This window comes from Juglans regia, chromosome 8, assembly GCF_001411555.2.
Source record: "Juglans regia cultivar Chandler chromosome 8, Walnut 2.0, whole genome shotgun sequence".
Taxonomy (NCBI): domain Eukaryota; kingdom Viridiplantae; phylum Streptophyta; class Magnoliopsida; order Fagales; family Juglandaceae; genus Juglans; species Juglans regia.
The window spans coordinates 2997660-3014055 of record NC_049908.1 but is presented as its reverse complement, the minus strand read 5'-3'; the positions used below and the strand labels follow the sequence as shown (position 1 = coordinate 3014055).

The following is a 16396-nucleotide window of genomic DNA, read 5'->3' as shown; positions in this document are numbered from 1 at the left end:
ATATGAAAATTAATTTCGAGAAATGATTTTTTTTTATTGTGTAAAAAAGTGTTTAGTTTAATTAACATTTTTTTTTTCTTTTTGTAAAAGAGAAAAGAAAAGAGAAGAGAAGAGATTTGAATCCGCACCATTCGTGACAGAGAATGCTTAAATACGCAAAAAGGCCGATTTCTGTCCTATCGTTGGCATTTGGCAATTCGCCAATTCCCCAGAAACGAAGGATGATTTTGATCCATAATATAATGTGATACAATTCTTTTAAAAGAAAGATACGAGGGCAAAGGTTTATTACACTGAATAGGTCGGAAATGAGAACATATTTTACATGTGTTGCCAAGAGAACAAACTGAAGTATAGTTGCAGAGAAAAGAAAATGAATCTTTGAAACGCCACGGGGGAAAATAACACAGGAGTGCTGGATTTCGAAGTCGGTGACTATTCATCACTACTGTATCTGCAACTATACTAGAGCTGAACGCTCTATCTTGGCACACATTTGTGCAGTCTTGAGCATACAAACCGGTTTGGAATATCAGTCTCAAAAATGGTAGAGCAAGCCTCCGGGATCAAGATTCGTACAGCCGACTCGACTAGTACTTCAGGTGACGCGAATTAGAAGTACCACCATGATAAAACTACATGTCATCACAAAGATCACAAGCCATGTGAAGCATGTAGTCTTAGAAGTCAAAGAGTATATCTCCATTGCCCGTGCATTAGCACGACCAGTGCTTGCCAAGCTATGCTCAACAGCCTTCTCTGTAGAATCAAGTATCTGCACTCAAACATAATCAACTTATGAGATTGCTTGATCCTCAGTCTAACACCAGAACATGAAAAAGAAGAAAGTAAAAGCTCTTTACCAATACTAAAAACCAGTCATTACAGTTCAAGTTATTGGTTAGATTCCATCCCCACACACTCCAAGTTATGTAGGGTCAGATTCTTTTAGAATTATTTTTCTACAATTAATATACTTATGAAACTACCCATCTCATGTGTTTCAACTATAAATAATCAAAGTGATGCAAGGCCTCTCCATAAATCGTGGGTACTTACTTTTTCAGTGTTTTCCACTGACTGGCTTATCATTAGACTACTCTCCTTGAGTTGTTGTGCCAGCCCAACCATTTCATCAATGAAGTCCTCTTGAAGCTTTCTGTGGCAAGATAGAAAAGGTAACAAAGATTTAAAGCAGCACAATGTGCGGAGAAGTTATTACTGACGACAGATCTTTTTTGAGTCTTTGATGCATAACCCAGTGTTTACAGTCATTTTAGGAAAGCTGAACAAGAAAACCATAATTTTCAGTCTGGGAATAATAGATTGCAGGGAGCTATTGTAAATTGGAGACAAGATCCATTAGCTTAATGACCTACACACTTACAGCACTCACTAGGCACAAAAGGGCAAGCCACCTCACTAGTGTCTCGACTGAAGCACCTAGCTAGGTGAACTCAGATTTCCTTAGACATTACTGATTTAAACAATGATGTAAGCACATTGCTTTTATGGACAGTGCTCAGGAAATACTCCAGGCAATGGCTTTTTATGTTTGGAAATATACGAAATTTCATAACAAAAGAAATTTACAAGCTTTTTTTTTTATAAGTAAATTTACAAGCTTTTTTTATAGGTAACCAAGAAGTTTTATTACCAAGGTAAATAGGCATAGCCTAAGTGCATAGGATGTATACAAGAGAGTACTACCTAACTAGGATTTACAACCAAAAGAAATTTAAAAGCTTACCTGTGCTTTTTTATATGTGCTTGTGAGGAAGCATCCAGTTTGACAGGCGCTGATGAATGATTCTCAGCATTGTCATGAACTCTATCTTCAGAATTCGATCCAGGCCTGGTCAATGATCCAAACTGCCCAAAGATTAACATCATAACATAGAAAAGAGCCAAAAGCTAATCAAATCATGTTGATTCCAAATTTCCAACTACCTCAGATTCACATACACGGATCTTTTTCTTAGTCCGGGAGTAGGGAGAAGATGATTTTCTACTCCTGTTCTAGAAGGGCTCTCATGTGTGCTTGTCTTTGCAAAGGGTTCCTCAGATACTTGCATATCAGGCTGAGCAGCCTGCAAAAGTGTTGTCAAGTGGAAACAACATTTGGAAGGGATACAGACTATATCAGAGAGAGGCAGAAGTCAATAACCTCCATGCCAAATTATACTAATCAGAGCCACCATTTCACTCCAGTGAAAGAAATGAATAAAGTACTCGGTTCAGGGCCCACTAGGTCCATATGAATTTCAAGCTTAAAGCTTGTTTACCATATAAACTCCAACCAAAATGTTTGGAACTCCCTATTCATTAGCATTTTAATTCATGGCAACTTATTCTAGCAAAAAGAAGTAATGGATTCTCTGGCTACTCAATGCCCGTCCACTTTAGTATTAAGACTTTCCTTACACTAATTAGCAAAAAAAGTCTTTCAAAGTATTGAATCAACCAAAACGCCTACCACTTTCATCACTACAAACCCCTCATGCAGGTTGTGCTCACCAAAGTAGTTCTGGTTTTCCTCCCCGATTTAATGATATGACCACGCGAAGTATTTTAGGTGTCTTTAGTCTTTAGCTATTGCAGGAAAACAACAAAAATAGAAGCAATTTATTTTCTTATTATTAGTCATAGCACTATCAGATTTACAAACTCAATCTGTTGTTAACCAAATTTAGTCTTAAGAAGTCATAAGCAAGGTTTCATTCGAACTTACAAGAAATAAATTTTTGTTTTTTGGAAAAAGTAAAAACAGTAACCTCTTTAATATTATGTACCTATGGAAACTTTATGTTGGCTTGCTAATTAATATGCACGCACCAATGGGGCAGTTAATTTGGAAGCAATCAGTTTGATCTTCTCTGAATACTCATTCACCTTGGCCTTTGAAACCCTGTACATACAGCACAAATACAACACCTGAATCAGCCATTTGAAATAATCAAGAGTGAAGATAAATATCATTTTAAAGTCAGTCAATTATGAAACAATTTTTGCCAAATGCCAGTGTTTGCCTTGGATCTAGGAAAAATAAATGCAGACTCAACTAACCATTAAGTAGCATTTTCTATTAAATAAATCTTTGTAGTAAGCATCTTTCCAAAGCAAGAACGGTCAACAAATTTATCATTGCAAGTCTAAAGAGCAACTATAGGCATAAAATCCATATAAGATTTGGAAAAGTATGGGTTTGCTCCCCAATGGTCACCAGTTCGAGTCCTCTTAGGGCCATTGGAGGTTTACCTGGTCGTTAATTTCAGGGTCTCATGGGATTAGTCGAGGTGTGCGAAAGCTGGCCCGGACACCCACGGTTATAAAAAAAAAAGATTTGGAAAAGCTAGTATAGTTCTCAAAAACTAAGGATTGGGGAAACCGTACGTTATCTTCACATTCCAAGAACCATTGGCCTCAGTAGTCTTGTCTATGACCCATGACACTTTTAGATATTCCATAGTAAAAAAGACCTAATGCACAAATTTGACTCATTGGATGGGCCAGTACGGGTCTAAATTTTTTTTTCCATTGGACAAGTCTAGACCAAAATCCGTCCATGTCAAGGCATATTTCAGGCAATACATATCTCACATCTCCCAATAAGAGAAAGAAAACATGATTCTAGAGTAGTTCATTCCAAAACAAACATTTTAGTTTTGTACCCTAGTCTAAGCATCAAGGTAGTCAAGTCCCTCAAGGCAGTTGAAACCCTAGATCACATGCAGTAGTACTTCATGCTAAAAAGGTACTCACCCTGGTGAAACTGGAGACCTGTATAGTATTGGTTGGCAGCATCTAATGATATCTCATAAATTATATTGGCATATTTGAAGTCATTAAATTTATCCCACACCAAATAGAAAATCTATTCTCTAATGGTCTAGGGTAAGAATGGAGCATAAACACATACTAAGAAAGAAAAACCATGTAGACAGACGTATCTTTAGAAGGACTTAGACATTTTGATCACCTTTAACCAAACTCAAGAGTTAGCTAGTGAAATAGGCAGAAGTCATAGAGACACTATAAATGAATAGTTATACCAGCAAAGCAAAACCAGGAAGGAACTAAGAGCAGAATCAAAGAAAAAAAAACGGAAATAAATGAGTATACTGACCTAGGTAAGCCTTCAGGAGTAGTCTCTTCAGCTACTTGTTCCACTTGTTCTCGTAATGTTGCAACATACTGCAAATTCACATGATTCATGTGATCACAGAAGGCATTTCACTAAAATTAGAACACCTAGATATAAAATCAAGAAAAAAATTGAAGAGCCCAAAGAAGAAGAAATAGCCAAAGTAAATATCACTTCAGAGAACTTTATACATACATGTACAAGTTTTGCCAGGTTTTGTTGATGAGGTGCAGCTGCAAGCTACCTCCTCAAGTTCACTTCTGTTTTACTGATTCCCATCACAAAATCCTAGAGCGTTGAACAAACATGGAAGCACTTAAGTAGATAGATGAGTATGGCTATTCAACAATAAATGAAACTCAAATCGCAAAATAGTTTAGCAATTCAAGTGACCACAACTTCATGTTTTTTAAATGATAAAATTCCCACTTTACCAGTAAGACAGAAAACAAACCCAAAACTAACCAAGCAATGTAGTGACCATACGTCCATTACGATCTGATAACTAGAGCATAATATCAAAAGAATCTGAATACTCCCTGTAAGAAGAGTAAGAGAAAATCAAGATTTCAATTGCTGGAAATAAAACCTCTGTGAGGCGCTGTCTCAAACATATAACAGGTCTCCGGAAAACAACAAAGCATACAATTTAGATTTGTTTTACGAATTGATGTTGTCTCTTTTGCTACAAATGCACGATCCAAGATGGCCGATTTACTCGCAAAATCATATGCAGAAATTATATATAAAAAACAGTGTAACTTCAAAGATCGTCGATTTTTCCTTTTCCTTTCTTTTTCAATGGAAAGAATCTAGACTTCTAGCAACTCAAAAACATTCCTTAAAAAAAACTCACCTGACAAAATTCAGAATTCAGAGAAGGATATAGAGAGCGAAAACAATGGACTCGGTACAAATTCGCTGTCAATTCCACTGAGAGACAGCGCCACGACGCATTAATTTGGAACCAGATTCAGTTCGGCTTCATACCTTTTCTCCCTTCTCACACATTAATTTATTATTATTTATAAATAAAGTTTAAGATAATTAATTTTAGGGAAAGGTTTGACCGTTTGAAAGAAAAATTATCCATTCTGATAAAATAGATTTAACGTAGTAACGTTAATTTATAATTTTATTTTTATAATTTTATTTTATAATAATATATAAGACAGTACTTTCCACGTATTTAGCGCTCTCGCTTTCCACAGATGCCTACTCAGAACTCTCTATCCTAATCGGATTTTGGATCGCTTAAAAAATAGAGAGAGTATTTTAGGATAAATCTATGAGAATAAACTATTAAGCACGCGGCGGTCAGGAAGTTAGGCAACACGCGCCCGAACTCCGCACACCGTAAGCGGTAGAGGTAATCTAGTGTGAAAGTGATTCGAAGAGTTTGCGTAGCTCCTCAAACGTTCAAGACTCGTCAACAACCTACTAGAAAGGTAAAAGAAAACTCTCTTTTTCCCTTTGTTAAGTCTTCTACTTTGAAGGTTGAATTTCTTCTCCTAGCTAACTTTGATTGTTATCTGAAGTTTTCGGATCAAAATCAAATAGGTTGCAGTCTTGCAGAGATATCAAGAGGCAGACAGAGAAACAGAGAGACTGTGTGGAAGAAGAAGAAGAAGAAGAAGAAGCGGAAGAAAATGGCGTACGTGGACCACGCGTTCTCGATAACGGACGAGGACATAATGATGGAGACCTCTTACACGGTGAACAACCGGCCTCCCATCAAGGAGATCGCTCTCGCCATCTCCCTTCTCATCTTCGGTACCCTCGGCATCATCGTCGGTTTCCTCATGGCCTTCAACCACGTCGGCGGCGACCGTGCTCACGGTTATTTTTTCCTTATTTTTTCTCTTCCTATGTTAATCCTAACCTCTTCTTATTCTTCTTCTTCTTTTAATCTTTTTCTTGAATTCCCGTGTTCTACTATTGTTTTTAAAAAACCATCGAATGTGCCTGATCTAAGGGCTAGGGTTTTCAAATTTTCTGGATGAAATAGCGTTTTAGATTCTGTTTCTTCATTTAATTTCTTGGTAGCCAAACAGATCCCAAAGCGAAGTAATTCCTTTTTTGTGGAATTTCTTCTACAATCTTGATTTGTTGGGCTGCTGAGAGATTAGGAGATAGTAGTACTGGAATAAAACCAACAGAACTTTGTCAGGGTTAGGGTTTTCTGTTTATGGCTTTCGGTTCTAATATTGATTATGTTTTGATGATGAATGATTAGGGCTCTTCTTTGCAATACTGGGTTCGATCTTGTTCATTCCGGGGTTTTACTATACAAGAATTGCGTACTATGCATATAAGGGATACAAGGGCTTCTCTTTCTCCAACATACCTGCTGTATAATGCACGATTGGCTGGAAGTTCAAGCTCGCCTTCTACTCCTGTACAGATCTTTCCTCAAGATGTAATTTTTAATGAATACTGTGTATTAGCTGAAAATAGTTCTGAACAAGGTAATATTCTTGGAGTTTCTTGTTGCAATGTAGTTTATTTGCATTTTGCAATCCTTGTGACGGTCATGTGACCTGTGAAATTCATGATTTTGTCCTGTTTTGTATTTGTATCTGCTGTTGTCTTTTTGATATAGTGGCATAAGCACACTTGTTGCTTGCAATTTTTCTTTTATATGGTTGCTTATTGAAATATGCAGGAAGGGGAAATATAGATTATTTTCTGGTTTAGTTTTACCGTGTTTGCTAGCCGTGTAGCAGATGACAGATACTAAATTATGATTAAGAAGGCTAGCCTAATGTTATTTATTTTTGGTTTTGTCTATTGAGTGAAATAAAAAGGGGAAATATTTTCATGTTCAAAAATAGCTTATATAATGTTATTTTTCTTTAAACATTTTTTATGGGGATTTGCAGCTATCCAAACCAGGCCTAAGTGGCACAAAGTTGCTTCCTCAGCTGTATTAGATATTATATCTGTGAGGTCTCTGTTGTTTGTATTCCGAAAGACTTCAGAAACGGTTTATATATGTTCAACTTTGTAAATGATATTCCTCCGTCTGTGATGCATAACTAAATTTAGAATGCCGTGAGGCGTGATGTGGGATACAATGTTACCCCATACCTTGATTACAAGCGGATGGTTCGAGCGTACTCTGCAGCAAAGTGTCCAACTCGTGTCAGTGATATCGTTTCAAAGATCATCTTTATCATCCTCCACAGCAACACAGAGAAACTTGGCCAGCTCTCCACTTTCATATCTGGAAACAATGTGTTGAGGAGTTTCTCAGCATGATTTTTAGGACCCAGCTCGTGTTACAACATGAAGTTGTGCCAAGCCATCTCTGTTCAACTATCTATACTACTATTGATGGTTCAATGGACCATAACCGTTCAACAATCTATAGCTACCATTGATGGTTCTTATGCTCTCGACAAACACCTAAATTTGTTACACATCACATGTATTTTTTTTTTAAAAAAAAAAAAACACAAAGATCCTTTTTATGGATGTAAAACACTTTTTATCTCCCAATGTAAATGTACGACTGAAAAAAGAAAAGAAAATACATAAAACATGTATAAAAATTTATGTTTTGATGTTGTCGTAAGCTGTGTCTAGGTACCAGCCCATAAGCAGCAGAAAATACAACCAAAAAAGAAACAAAACGCAAGAGTATCCGTTGAAACTAGGTGCAGGGGCAGCAGACGGCAACGCAACCGCACGGCATCGGCAGCAGAGGAAAGAATGGAGGAGAAGCACGAGAGGAAGAGCTCACGCCGAAAAAGGAAAAGCATACCCCAAACTTTCTCTTACCACAACCGTAGCCTTCACCTTCACCCTCAACTTCGACATGTTGATGCCGACACCATTTTCGCTCTGTTACTCGCAGCGATCTCCAACTCTCACAGACCCGACTCCCTTTCCTTGATCGAGAAATGTCTAATCAAGCTCCCTCACTCTCTTCTCTCCACGAAACCCAACCACATCCTGTCTTTGCTTCCCTTCCTTCTCTGTTCCAAGTAATCTCTTCAACGTATCCTTAAATTCGATTAACTCAAACGAGCCCATTATGAATGAATTACTGCTGATTCTTCGATTTTCTTATATTCTTTCATTGCAGAAGGGCCTCCATAACGTCTCGCGGCGCGGAGATTGTGGGCATGGCGTCGCTGTTTTCACTCGAAATGAATGAACGGATTGCTTTCGATGCTGATATTGTGAAAGGTTTGGTTTCGGCTTTGGCAAGTTCCAAGAGGAGTGTGTTAATGGCTGCGTGCAATGCTGTTCTGGATATGTCGACAACCTCGGTTGCTCGAGAGCGCCTGCTGGCATCCTCCGCTTTGGAGAGTCTAATGTGAGTGTCTAATTAAAGATTATTATGTTGTTATAGTTTCTTGCATTTTGATTTTCAACCCAGTAGTGCTTTTTGTTTTTTGGATCTGCAAGTCGGATAATGTACTGTTTGCTTGAGAATTAAGGAAAATAAAAGAGTTTCTGTTCTTTAGTGTTACGGTGTTTGGTTTTCTTTTCTTCTTTAGTGAATGGGACCATATTGTTGTTTTAGCCATGTAAGAAGGATTATGGTTTGGTGTTGTTAAGAGGGAAGAAAAAAGGTTTACGAGATTGTTCTCTAGTAGTGTGCATTAAGCGTGCATGAGCAGTGCATAAAGAAGAAGAAAAAGAAATTACGGTGTTACCTTTAGTTTAATATCTTTGCATTAGTTTGAGGGTTTGTGCTAAACCATCTGATAAAATCCAAAATATCAATTAAGAGTTCTGGAAAGTTCTTGATTTTTTTATTTTACCTATATAAAAAAAAGGTTCTCGAATTCCCTTTCTACCAGTTAAGCCCTTTGAATGGCACAGGCTTAACCCCTGTTTTAGTTCCATCCAAAAAATTTATTTGCTTGATAATATCAATCCTGTTTTACCTTTCCTGTCTTCTTACACGCATTTAGCATTTATTGAAAGCACACATTTTTTCTTTCTTCACGTGGGCATGTGTGAGAAAAATTTTCAACTTGAACATTCACCACTACTAAAGCGAGCACCTTGAAGTATCATCTGACTCTTGCTCTAGATGAGGTTCAATTAGTGAAAACTGGGATTAGAAAAATGCAGTTTGATGTCTTGGCAGATTGTTACTAGTTTGCTAATGACAGAGACAGAATGACCTCTTGATTTCACTTTTCCTCGATGTTCTTTTTCCACTAACTTAATGGTTTTTTTATGTTTGTACGCAACACCTAGCAATTGAAAAATCGGTAACTTGATCATTATAACCATTCCCTTCTTCCTATGAGTGTTCTTCACTTAAGGAAGGAATCTTCATGATGCCTAAGTTGATTGGCCATAGTTGTAATGAAATTGGAATTTTTTTTTTTTTGCCATTTTTAATTCCTGCTGACAGAAAATGTCTCCTCTGCTTGTCATTTTGTCTTCGCTTTTCTAGTATTAGAATGTAACCAGGTGTTTCTTTTGTATTCTTCATGTGTACTTGGGCTTCGCCTATTACATTGTGCTTAATAAATATTTTTAACTCATCAAAAAAAAAATTTATGTCATTTTGTATATGGGTTTCCATATTAGATGGTATATTGATATTTTGAGCTAAGGATTTTGAATAAATTTACTTCATTTTCACTAGGTTTGGATTCCTTCAGGTTCCTAAATCTCCAGTAATGCAAGTCTCTCTATGCACTGTGGATGATGGAAATGCTACCTGTCTCAAGATCGGGTTTGAGGAAGATGAACTCCCAATATTACTTCTTACTGCATCTGTAATTCTCATTAACTCCTGCAACATGGAACAGTTGGAAAAGATCCCAACAAATCTATCTGAAACTTTCTTGGTCCTTTTGAAAAAGCTGTGGGCTAAAGTGCATAATCAAATGTTGCTTGCCAACACCATGAGATCCATCCAAGAGGCACACATTTATGTAAGCAACATTAGAACTGATAATATCGCTGAAAGCATCTTTAGGCTTTCCATTAATAGTAGTCAAGTTACAGCAGCTTTACCTTTTGAAGTGGTCAAAAGAAGTATCTTTGGTTTGGGTAGTTCTAGTTTTGAAGATTTCATGTTAAATCATTGGGAGGTATCGCCCTTTAGAATTTCAAGGGCTTTGGATGTAAGAGATGATGTTTTCAGTTCATTTATACGGTCTCTACACTCAGCTGAAACAGTTCCCTCCTTTCTTTCTTTAATCCTTCAAAACTCTGTGTCTTGTTTTCCTATTTCTTCAGATGAACTAGGCATCCTTAGTTTTTTGGAGGAGGTGAGGAATAAATTGGGTTGCCCTATAATCTATCAGCAAGACATACGGGTGTTAAGAACAGAAAGCCAATTGAAAAGAGAGGTGCATTTCTTTAAGGAGAGTCTCAACTCTTGCTACAAAAATGGTTCCCACTTTTTTAACATTGATGATGTTTTGAAATGTGAAGAAGCATATCAAGAGGGTTACACAGTAGCACTTCGTGGCATGGAATTTCGCTTTGAGAGCATCGCCGCTATTGCAAATGGAGTAGCATCTATCTTCGGCCAACCATCTGTGGGTGTCAATATGTACTTGACGCCGCCTAATTCTCAGGGTTTGGCTCGTCACTTTGACGACCACTGTGTGTTTGTTTGCCAACTTTTTGGAACTAAGAAGTGGACTGTTTTTTCTCAGCCAAATGCCCAGTTACCTCGCTTATATGATCCTCTTGATAGCCTACCTGGAGTAGAGGCTGAGGTTTCAGTGGCTGAATGCAGAGAGATTTTGCTAAAAGAAGGTGATATCTTGTATATTCCCAGAGGTTTTCCTCACGAGGCATGCACAGATAGTGGCGGTTCCAATGGCTCTGCTGGATTTTCCTTACATCTTACACTTGGTATTGAGGTCGAACCGCCTTTTGAGTGAGTAAATGTTTACTTTGATTTTGTTTCAGATTTGGTTCTAATGGTTTAGCTTCTTGTGGTTTCTTTCAGTCCTTGCATGTGGGAAATTGTGCCTTTCTTGTGCATATCTTTTTGTGCTACTTTCAAGTTCAGATTGATTGCTGACGTCCATGAAGTCAAATTAAGATTTGACTATAATGCTGAGTAGAATGTTTGTATGACACTTTTATTCCTCAGCTAGACAAATCATTCAACAGGGGAAAACATGGTTAACATGAAAATAGAAGGATACATTTCTCTACATATGCTGTGAATAACCAAACATATCTTTTTTATATAGGTAAATAGCCAAACATGTGTACATGTAAAATGTCTGCAATATTAATGTGATTGTTAAATTAGGACTCCAGTAATTAATTGAGTTGGTTATCAATACATATATATATATATATATATATCTGGCCAGTGAGCTCTTCATCAAATAGTACTTCTTACTCAGAAAAATGGATTGGAGACCAAGGTCGTGGGTTGAAGATCTACTAAGTGTGTGTAACCTATCAATAAAAAAAATAAAATAATAATTCTTCTACATTGAATAGTAACAATGTGGAAAAAAGTTAGCCTAGGCCTATCACCATACGATTGAATCAAGTATCTCGGTTCTATTTATCATACCGTGGCACATTACCCTGTTGGCATGTCCTGTTGACTCTTTTGATTGAATTCTATCTGATATAATTATAACTTATTCTTTTCTCAGCTGGATTTAAAAGATGGCTTTTGGAACACATCCACTTAATTACAGGAAGTGGTTATACAGCTATACTTGTGAAAGTACACACTGTCAGCTCTTTTCCCTTATGTTTTGACTAATATTTGGGAAGTTGAACGAGATTATGAATTTATCAACAGTCTTCTGATCAATATGGCATAATAATTTAATGCTTATCTTAAATGAACCCTTATTTATTTATTAATTGCTAAGTTAGATACTGAAAAAGACCATTTATTTTGATATCTGAGGAATTGACACGATTATTGTCTCCTTCTTAAAGTTACATTTTTTCTTAGCATCTGCTTTTTTATCAATATTTAAAAAATATATATATATATATATAGTTATTGATGATATGACACTATACAATTTTTAGAAACGGAAGTCTATTTTCTCTGTAAATTGGGATTCAATAATTGTTGATATTTTTGGGCAGAAATGACCCTTGGCCACTTGTTTGACACACTTGCTTGCTTAGATGTATCTTGCGGTAGATATGCTGTATAGAAGAAACTGCCCTTTATCCACCTGTAGTTTGGATTGAGTTTGAATTGTCAATCCAGGATAAAAATTGCATCTTCTCCACGTGAGAACTGAGATTCCATCCGTTAGGTCTCCAATTTAAAAAAAAAATCTCGTGTGTAAATCACCCTTAAAAAGAAAGTCTAGTATACAAAATATCACCATTATTACATTTGAATAAATTAAACTTAAGGACCAAAAGCAAATACTACTAGACCTTAGGTGGGCTAATGCAACTTTTTAAACCAATTATTGGCAATTCGAACTCAATCATAGCGCTGGAGGAAAAATAGTAACTTCTTCAATTCTGGATGATTCATTAGATACCTCTGCTCATTACGGCATAATGCTCATTTTGTTTGGTGAACAACTTGGATTCAAATCAATCAATCAACAACGTATTGCTTGAGCCCAGCTGTCTGATTCCCTCTTGATTTAGACCCCAATAGCCATCTTTGCCTCCCACACCCAATAGTCCACTAAAAAAGGGCTCAATTTGATTGGTCAGTCAATTAATTGATGGATCTGGGGTCTTTTAACGCGTAGACTGGCCATCCATTGCAATCTAAATCATGGGTGAACGTGAAAAGGACTTCCTTTAACGTGTATGTTGTTATTGTTAGCCCCCCTTCCCTATGAGTATGTCCGTGTGTGTGTGAAACACTTCCATCTAAAGGCTACTTCTAAATAGTCATCGATGCACATTATTATTGTTTTCAATGCTTTTTTCTCAAGTCCTTTATGCAAACCCCTGTAAATATGGCAAAGTTTTATTCATGATTGGAATGATAATGTTTGAAGTGTTGAAAACAGAGCACGTGGGCTGACCCATTTTCTTGACCAAATAATATAATATACATGTGTCTATGAGACACAGACAAGTTTTAGGATCCAGTAGCTCAGAGAGCTGAATCACTGTATGTCTTCAAAATGTAATATGGTAATCTTAGATGTTGTAGATTTGTATCAATTTCCTTGCATAGAAGTTCAAAATGTCACTATTATGTCTCTGTCCGTGCGCATGAAGTGTTAGGTTTCCAAACGATTCAAGCAAGTGAATCTAAATGCCTAGTGTTGTGTGACTTGGTGAAATCAGCAATATTTGTGTTTGCAAATTGACTTTATTGTAGTCTGTAGATCTAGACAGTGGACTTTTGTTGGTATTTATATTAACCATTAAATATAATAAGACAACAAAAAGAAAAAAGTTTTGATCCTGACATTGTGGTTAAGAGCTCGTTAATTTAAGAAGTCGCCAGAATCTTTGGAATTGAAATAACAGCAGTTTGACATTATATTGAACCTGAAACTATCCAAGTACCAGGCACTTTATTTTATGTCTTATTTGACTCAGGTGGGAGGGATTTGCTCATGTTGCACTTTGTTGCTGGAGCCAGACCCAGAAGCAACCTCAGTTCTCTCTTCTCGAGTCTGCAGTACTTCTTGATGTTATTTCTGTGAATGTCTTGCATGTTGCAATTGGGCTAGTAGGTGATTCTGATCCTACCTTCCGGAAGGCTTGCTTGGTTGCTGCAATTTCTTTGTCATCAGACACTGGTTGCTGGCTTGATCTGAATCAGAGAACCATTTTCAGCTATTTGATTGATAAAGTCAACACAGAGTCAAGGTTCTTGGAAGCGCTTAGGAGCATAGAAGTTGCAATTCAGAAAACTGAAGACCCCTTTCATCAGATAAGATGGCTCCGGCTACTCAATATGGAGGGAGAAAGCATTGAAGGAAATGATTGGAATGTGCCTTTTGTGGAGATGGCCAAGTTATTCCCTTTATGTGTAAGACACAAAGATCAGGTAGAAGCAGCATTCATGCGTGTCAAGTCTAGGTTCTGTGATGAGGTGTTATTTGGCGATGTAGTAGATAGCTATAAAATGCTGCTCGACAAGTATAGGAAGGCTAGAAAGCAGTATATGAACGGAATGGTTTCACTGCACTGTACATCATGATTCCATACATATATGTATCAACTGATTCTTCTTTAATGGTTTGTTATTCCTGTTTCTTCTCTCTCTCTCTCCAGGTAATAAATAAAATTGCATTTGGCGTGGTGAGATTTTGCTGCGTTTCTCGTGTAAGTTGTGAATAAATCCAAAGGGCATCCAGCGTTGTCCCAAGTGCATCCGTTGATGTAGAACAAGGTGCTTGCCTTCTTAACATATGAGCTGTGTTAGTGGGACTTCATACTAAAATTTGAGTGTTGTATTGGAACGTTTCTTCTATTGAAAGTTCTTATGATTCATGCACTTAGGACAGAAACTCATTTAACGTGTCCAAAATTCATTCTGATAATTGAGCTCTTACTATCATTTTAAAAAGAAAAAAACGCTTTCTCAAACTGTTAAACATTTTACACAAGCCTCTTATCGCTTAGAAATGGTACCTCTCTCTTTACTTTTCATTTATATCTTTAAACACAGTACATAATTACATTTCCTCATAAAAGCGAATAAGCTCTCTACGATTTGGGTTGTTTTGGAGTTGGAGTTGGATGTGTTGTCACCCCTTGATAATCAATGTGGTAGACAATCTCATCTGAATTGTCCCTGCTGCTTGTACGTTTAAATGCCACTGAACCTTCTTCGACGGTTGATCCTTTCATCTCTTCACCATCCTGCATTTCACAAGACCCAATAAGGCAGCCTGAAGTATAATTTTAATTGTAAACCTGGCGTGCATGGTCCATCTGGCATGGGGAAGCTAAAAGGTAAGTTTGGTCCCCTTTTTTATAATTTCAGTAATATTAATTCTAAACAATATTATTATACTGATTATTAGGGAGCTGCTTGTCATAGTTAGCTTTCTTTCTTTGTTTTTTTCTCAGAACATGAACTTAAATATTCTGTTTTGAAGCTGGGCATGGCTGAGTTGATTAATAGAACTAGTAAGTTTGAGTTTATGTCTGTGAAATAAGAAAATAATTTGATCCATATATGCAATATAACATGGCATCAAGCTCGTTTGATAAATCTTCTGATAAACTTAACAGTGAGGGACTTTTGAACTTACCTGTATTTTGTGGTATTTGTGCTTGTCGTAGGGCAGTAACATGCTCAGTTTTCTCATGGGCAGCCTTCCTTGGAGTAAAATGAGGGAAGGGGAGGGAGAGGGGGTACTGATAGTTGGGAAGATGTGGGAGACAATGGTCGTAAAGAGACATAAGAAAATGATAGAGGATGATTTCATTATTTATTTGGCCGAAATATAAAAACTTCCTAGCCTTGGGGAGGAAAACAGGAAGAAAATCTAAGTATATATAGAAGGGCATGGTATTTCCATGTGGAGAGAGTGTATTATTGCTGGAAAGGCTAGGAAACATGTATCTGCCCATGCCTATGATTATGCAGCTGATGTAAATGAGAGAGACCCCCCAAGACTCTAAGCCTGGAGACAACACATGTCCCATCCTCTTTCCTAATGAGGGACTCCTGTGTGGGATTGTTATAGGAGACACTTTCTCCTTGGTATTGTTTTGGGCGGGGTAAAGGGAAGATATTGGGTTCACGTGCATGTCCATGCCAAACGAAACCACTCACGATTGAATCATTAATCCATGTTTTGTCCTCATCAATAATGACTGGATGTAGTTATGTCATCTTAGGTCCCTCGGTTGCCTCTCTCTCTCTCTCTCTGGGCATGTTCAAGAATCAAGATGCAGTTACTGAGGTGTAATTTATCCCACTTTGTGACTTGGCCCTTGGAAACACCGTATTTTCAGTCACATTTAGCAATTTCTATCGATTCCTATAAGGTTTGGGAATATATACCTCTAGACTGTCCAACTTTCATCTTCATGGAAAGTGAAATGAGATCTCGTAGTTATGGTTGCAGAATCTTTAACTACTGTATGTGCCCAATGAAAGTTTTCCTTGTCAACTACAATGACATGAATTTATCCAATTATTTTCTTCTGGGCATAAATTTAACAGCATTACATTAGATCTTGGCAAGAACTAGGGTTGCCTAGTGATGAAGTTCATCATTCTGATGAGGTGAACTTGGATTCACTATCTGAATTGAACAGAACCAGTTTGAACAAATTATCATTCTAATACTCGACACGACAATTTCACGAGAGCATCCATATATGCAA

At 37.1% G+C, this 16396-nt stretch overlaps 2 protein-coding genes, 1 long non-coding RNA gene and 1 pseudogene across 5 annotated transcripts; 2 read left to right on the top strand and 2 right to left on the bottom strand.

Annotated features, from left to right (window-relative positions):
• Positions 1–485: 485 nt before the first annotated feature.
• Positions 486–5144, bottom strand: LOC109008173 (annotated as a pseudogene).
• A 221-nt stretch (positions 5145–5365) lies between these two features.
• LOC109008182 (transmembrane protein 230-like) lies at positions 5366–6784 on the top strand. Of its 2 annotated transcripts, none has more exons than XM_018988192.2 (3): positions 5366–5592; positions 5683–5983; positions 6381–6784. In XM_018988192.2, the coding sequence occupies exons 2-3, from the start codon at positions 5794–5796 to the stop codon at positions 6500–6502; spliced, it is 312 nt and encodes a 103-aa protein (XP_018843737.1). In that variant the 5' UTR covers positions 5366–5592; positions 5683–5793; the 3' UTR covers positions 6503–6784. The 2 variants fall into 2 exon arrangements, with proteins under 2 accessions (XP_018843737.1, XP_018843738.1); XM_018988193.2 differs by having other exon boundaries at positions 5484–5592; positions 5705–5983.
• A 901-nt stretch (positions 6785–7685) lies between these two features.
• LOC109008179 lies at positions 7686–14571 on the top strand. 2 transcript variants are annotated; one of them, XM_035693339.1, is made up of 5 exons: positions 7690–8133; positions 8235–8468; positions 9762–10053; positions 10786–11012; positions 13646–14534. In XM_035693339.1, exons 1-5 carry the CDS (start codon positions 7859–7861, stop codon positions 14250–14252), a joined length of 1635 nt encoding a protein of 544 aa, XP_035549232.1. In that variant the 5' UTR covers positions 7690–7858; the 3' UTR covers positions 14253–14534. The 2 variants fall into 2 exon arrangements, with proteins under 2 accessions (XP_035549231.1, XP_035549232.1); XM_035693338.1 differs by having other exon boundaries at positions 7686–8133; positions 9762–11012; positions 13646–14571.
• Positions 14572–14669: 98 nt separating this feature from the next.
• LOC118349284 lies at positions 14670–15662 on the bottom strand. The gene is made up of 2 exons (XR_004802260.1): positions 15313–15662; positions 14670–14917 (listed from the first exon to the last, which is right to left on the bottom strand). It is a non-coding gene; the product is annotated as an uncharacterized LOC118349284 (long non-coding RNA).
• Between the last annotated feature and the right edge of the window lie 734 nt (positions 15663–16396).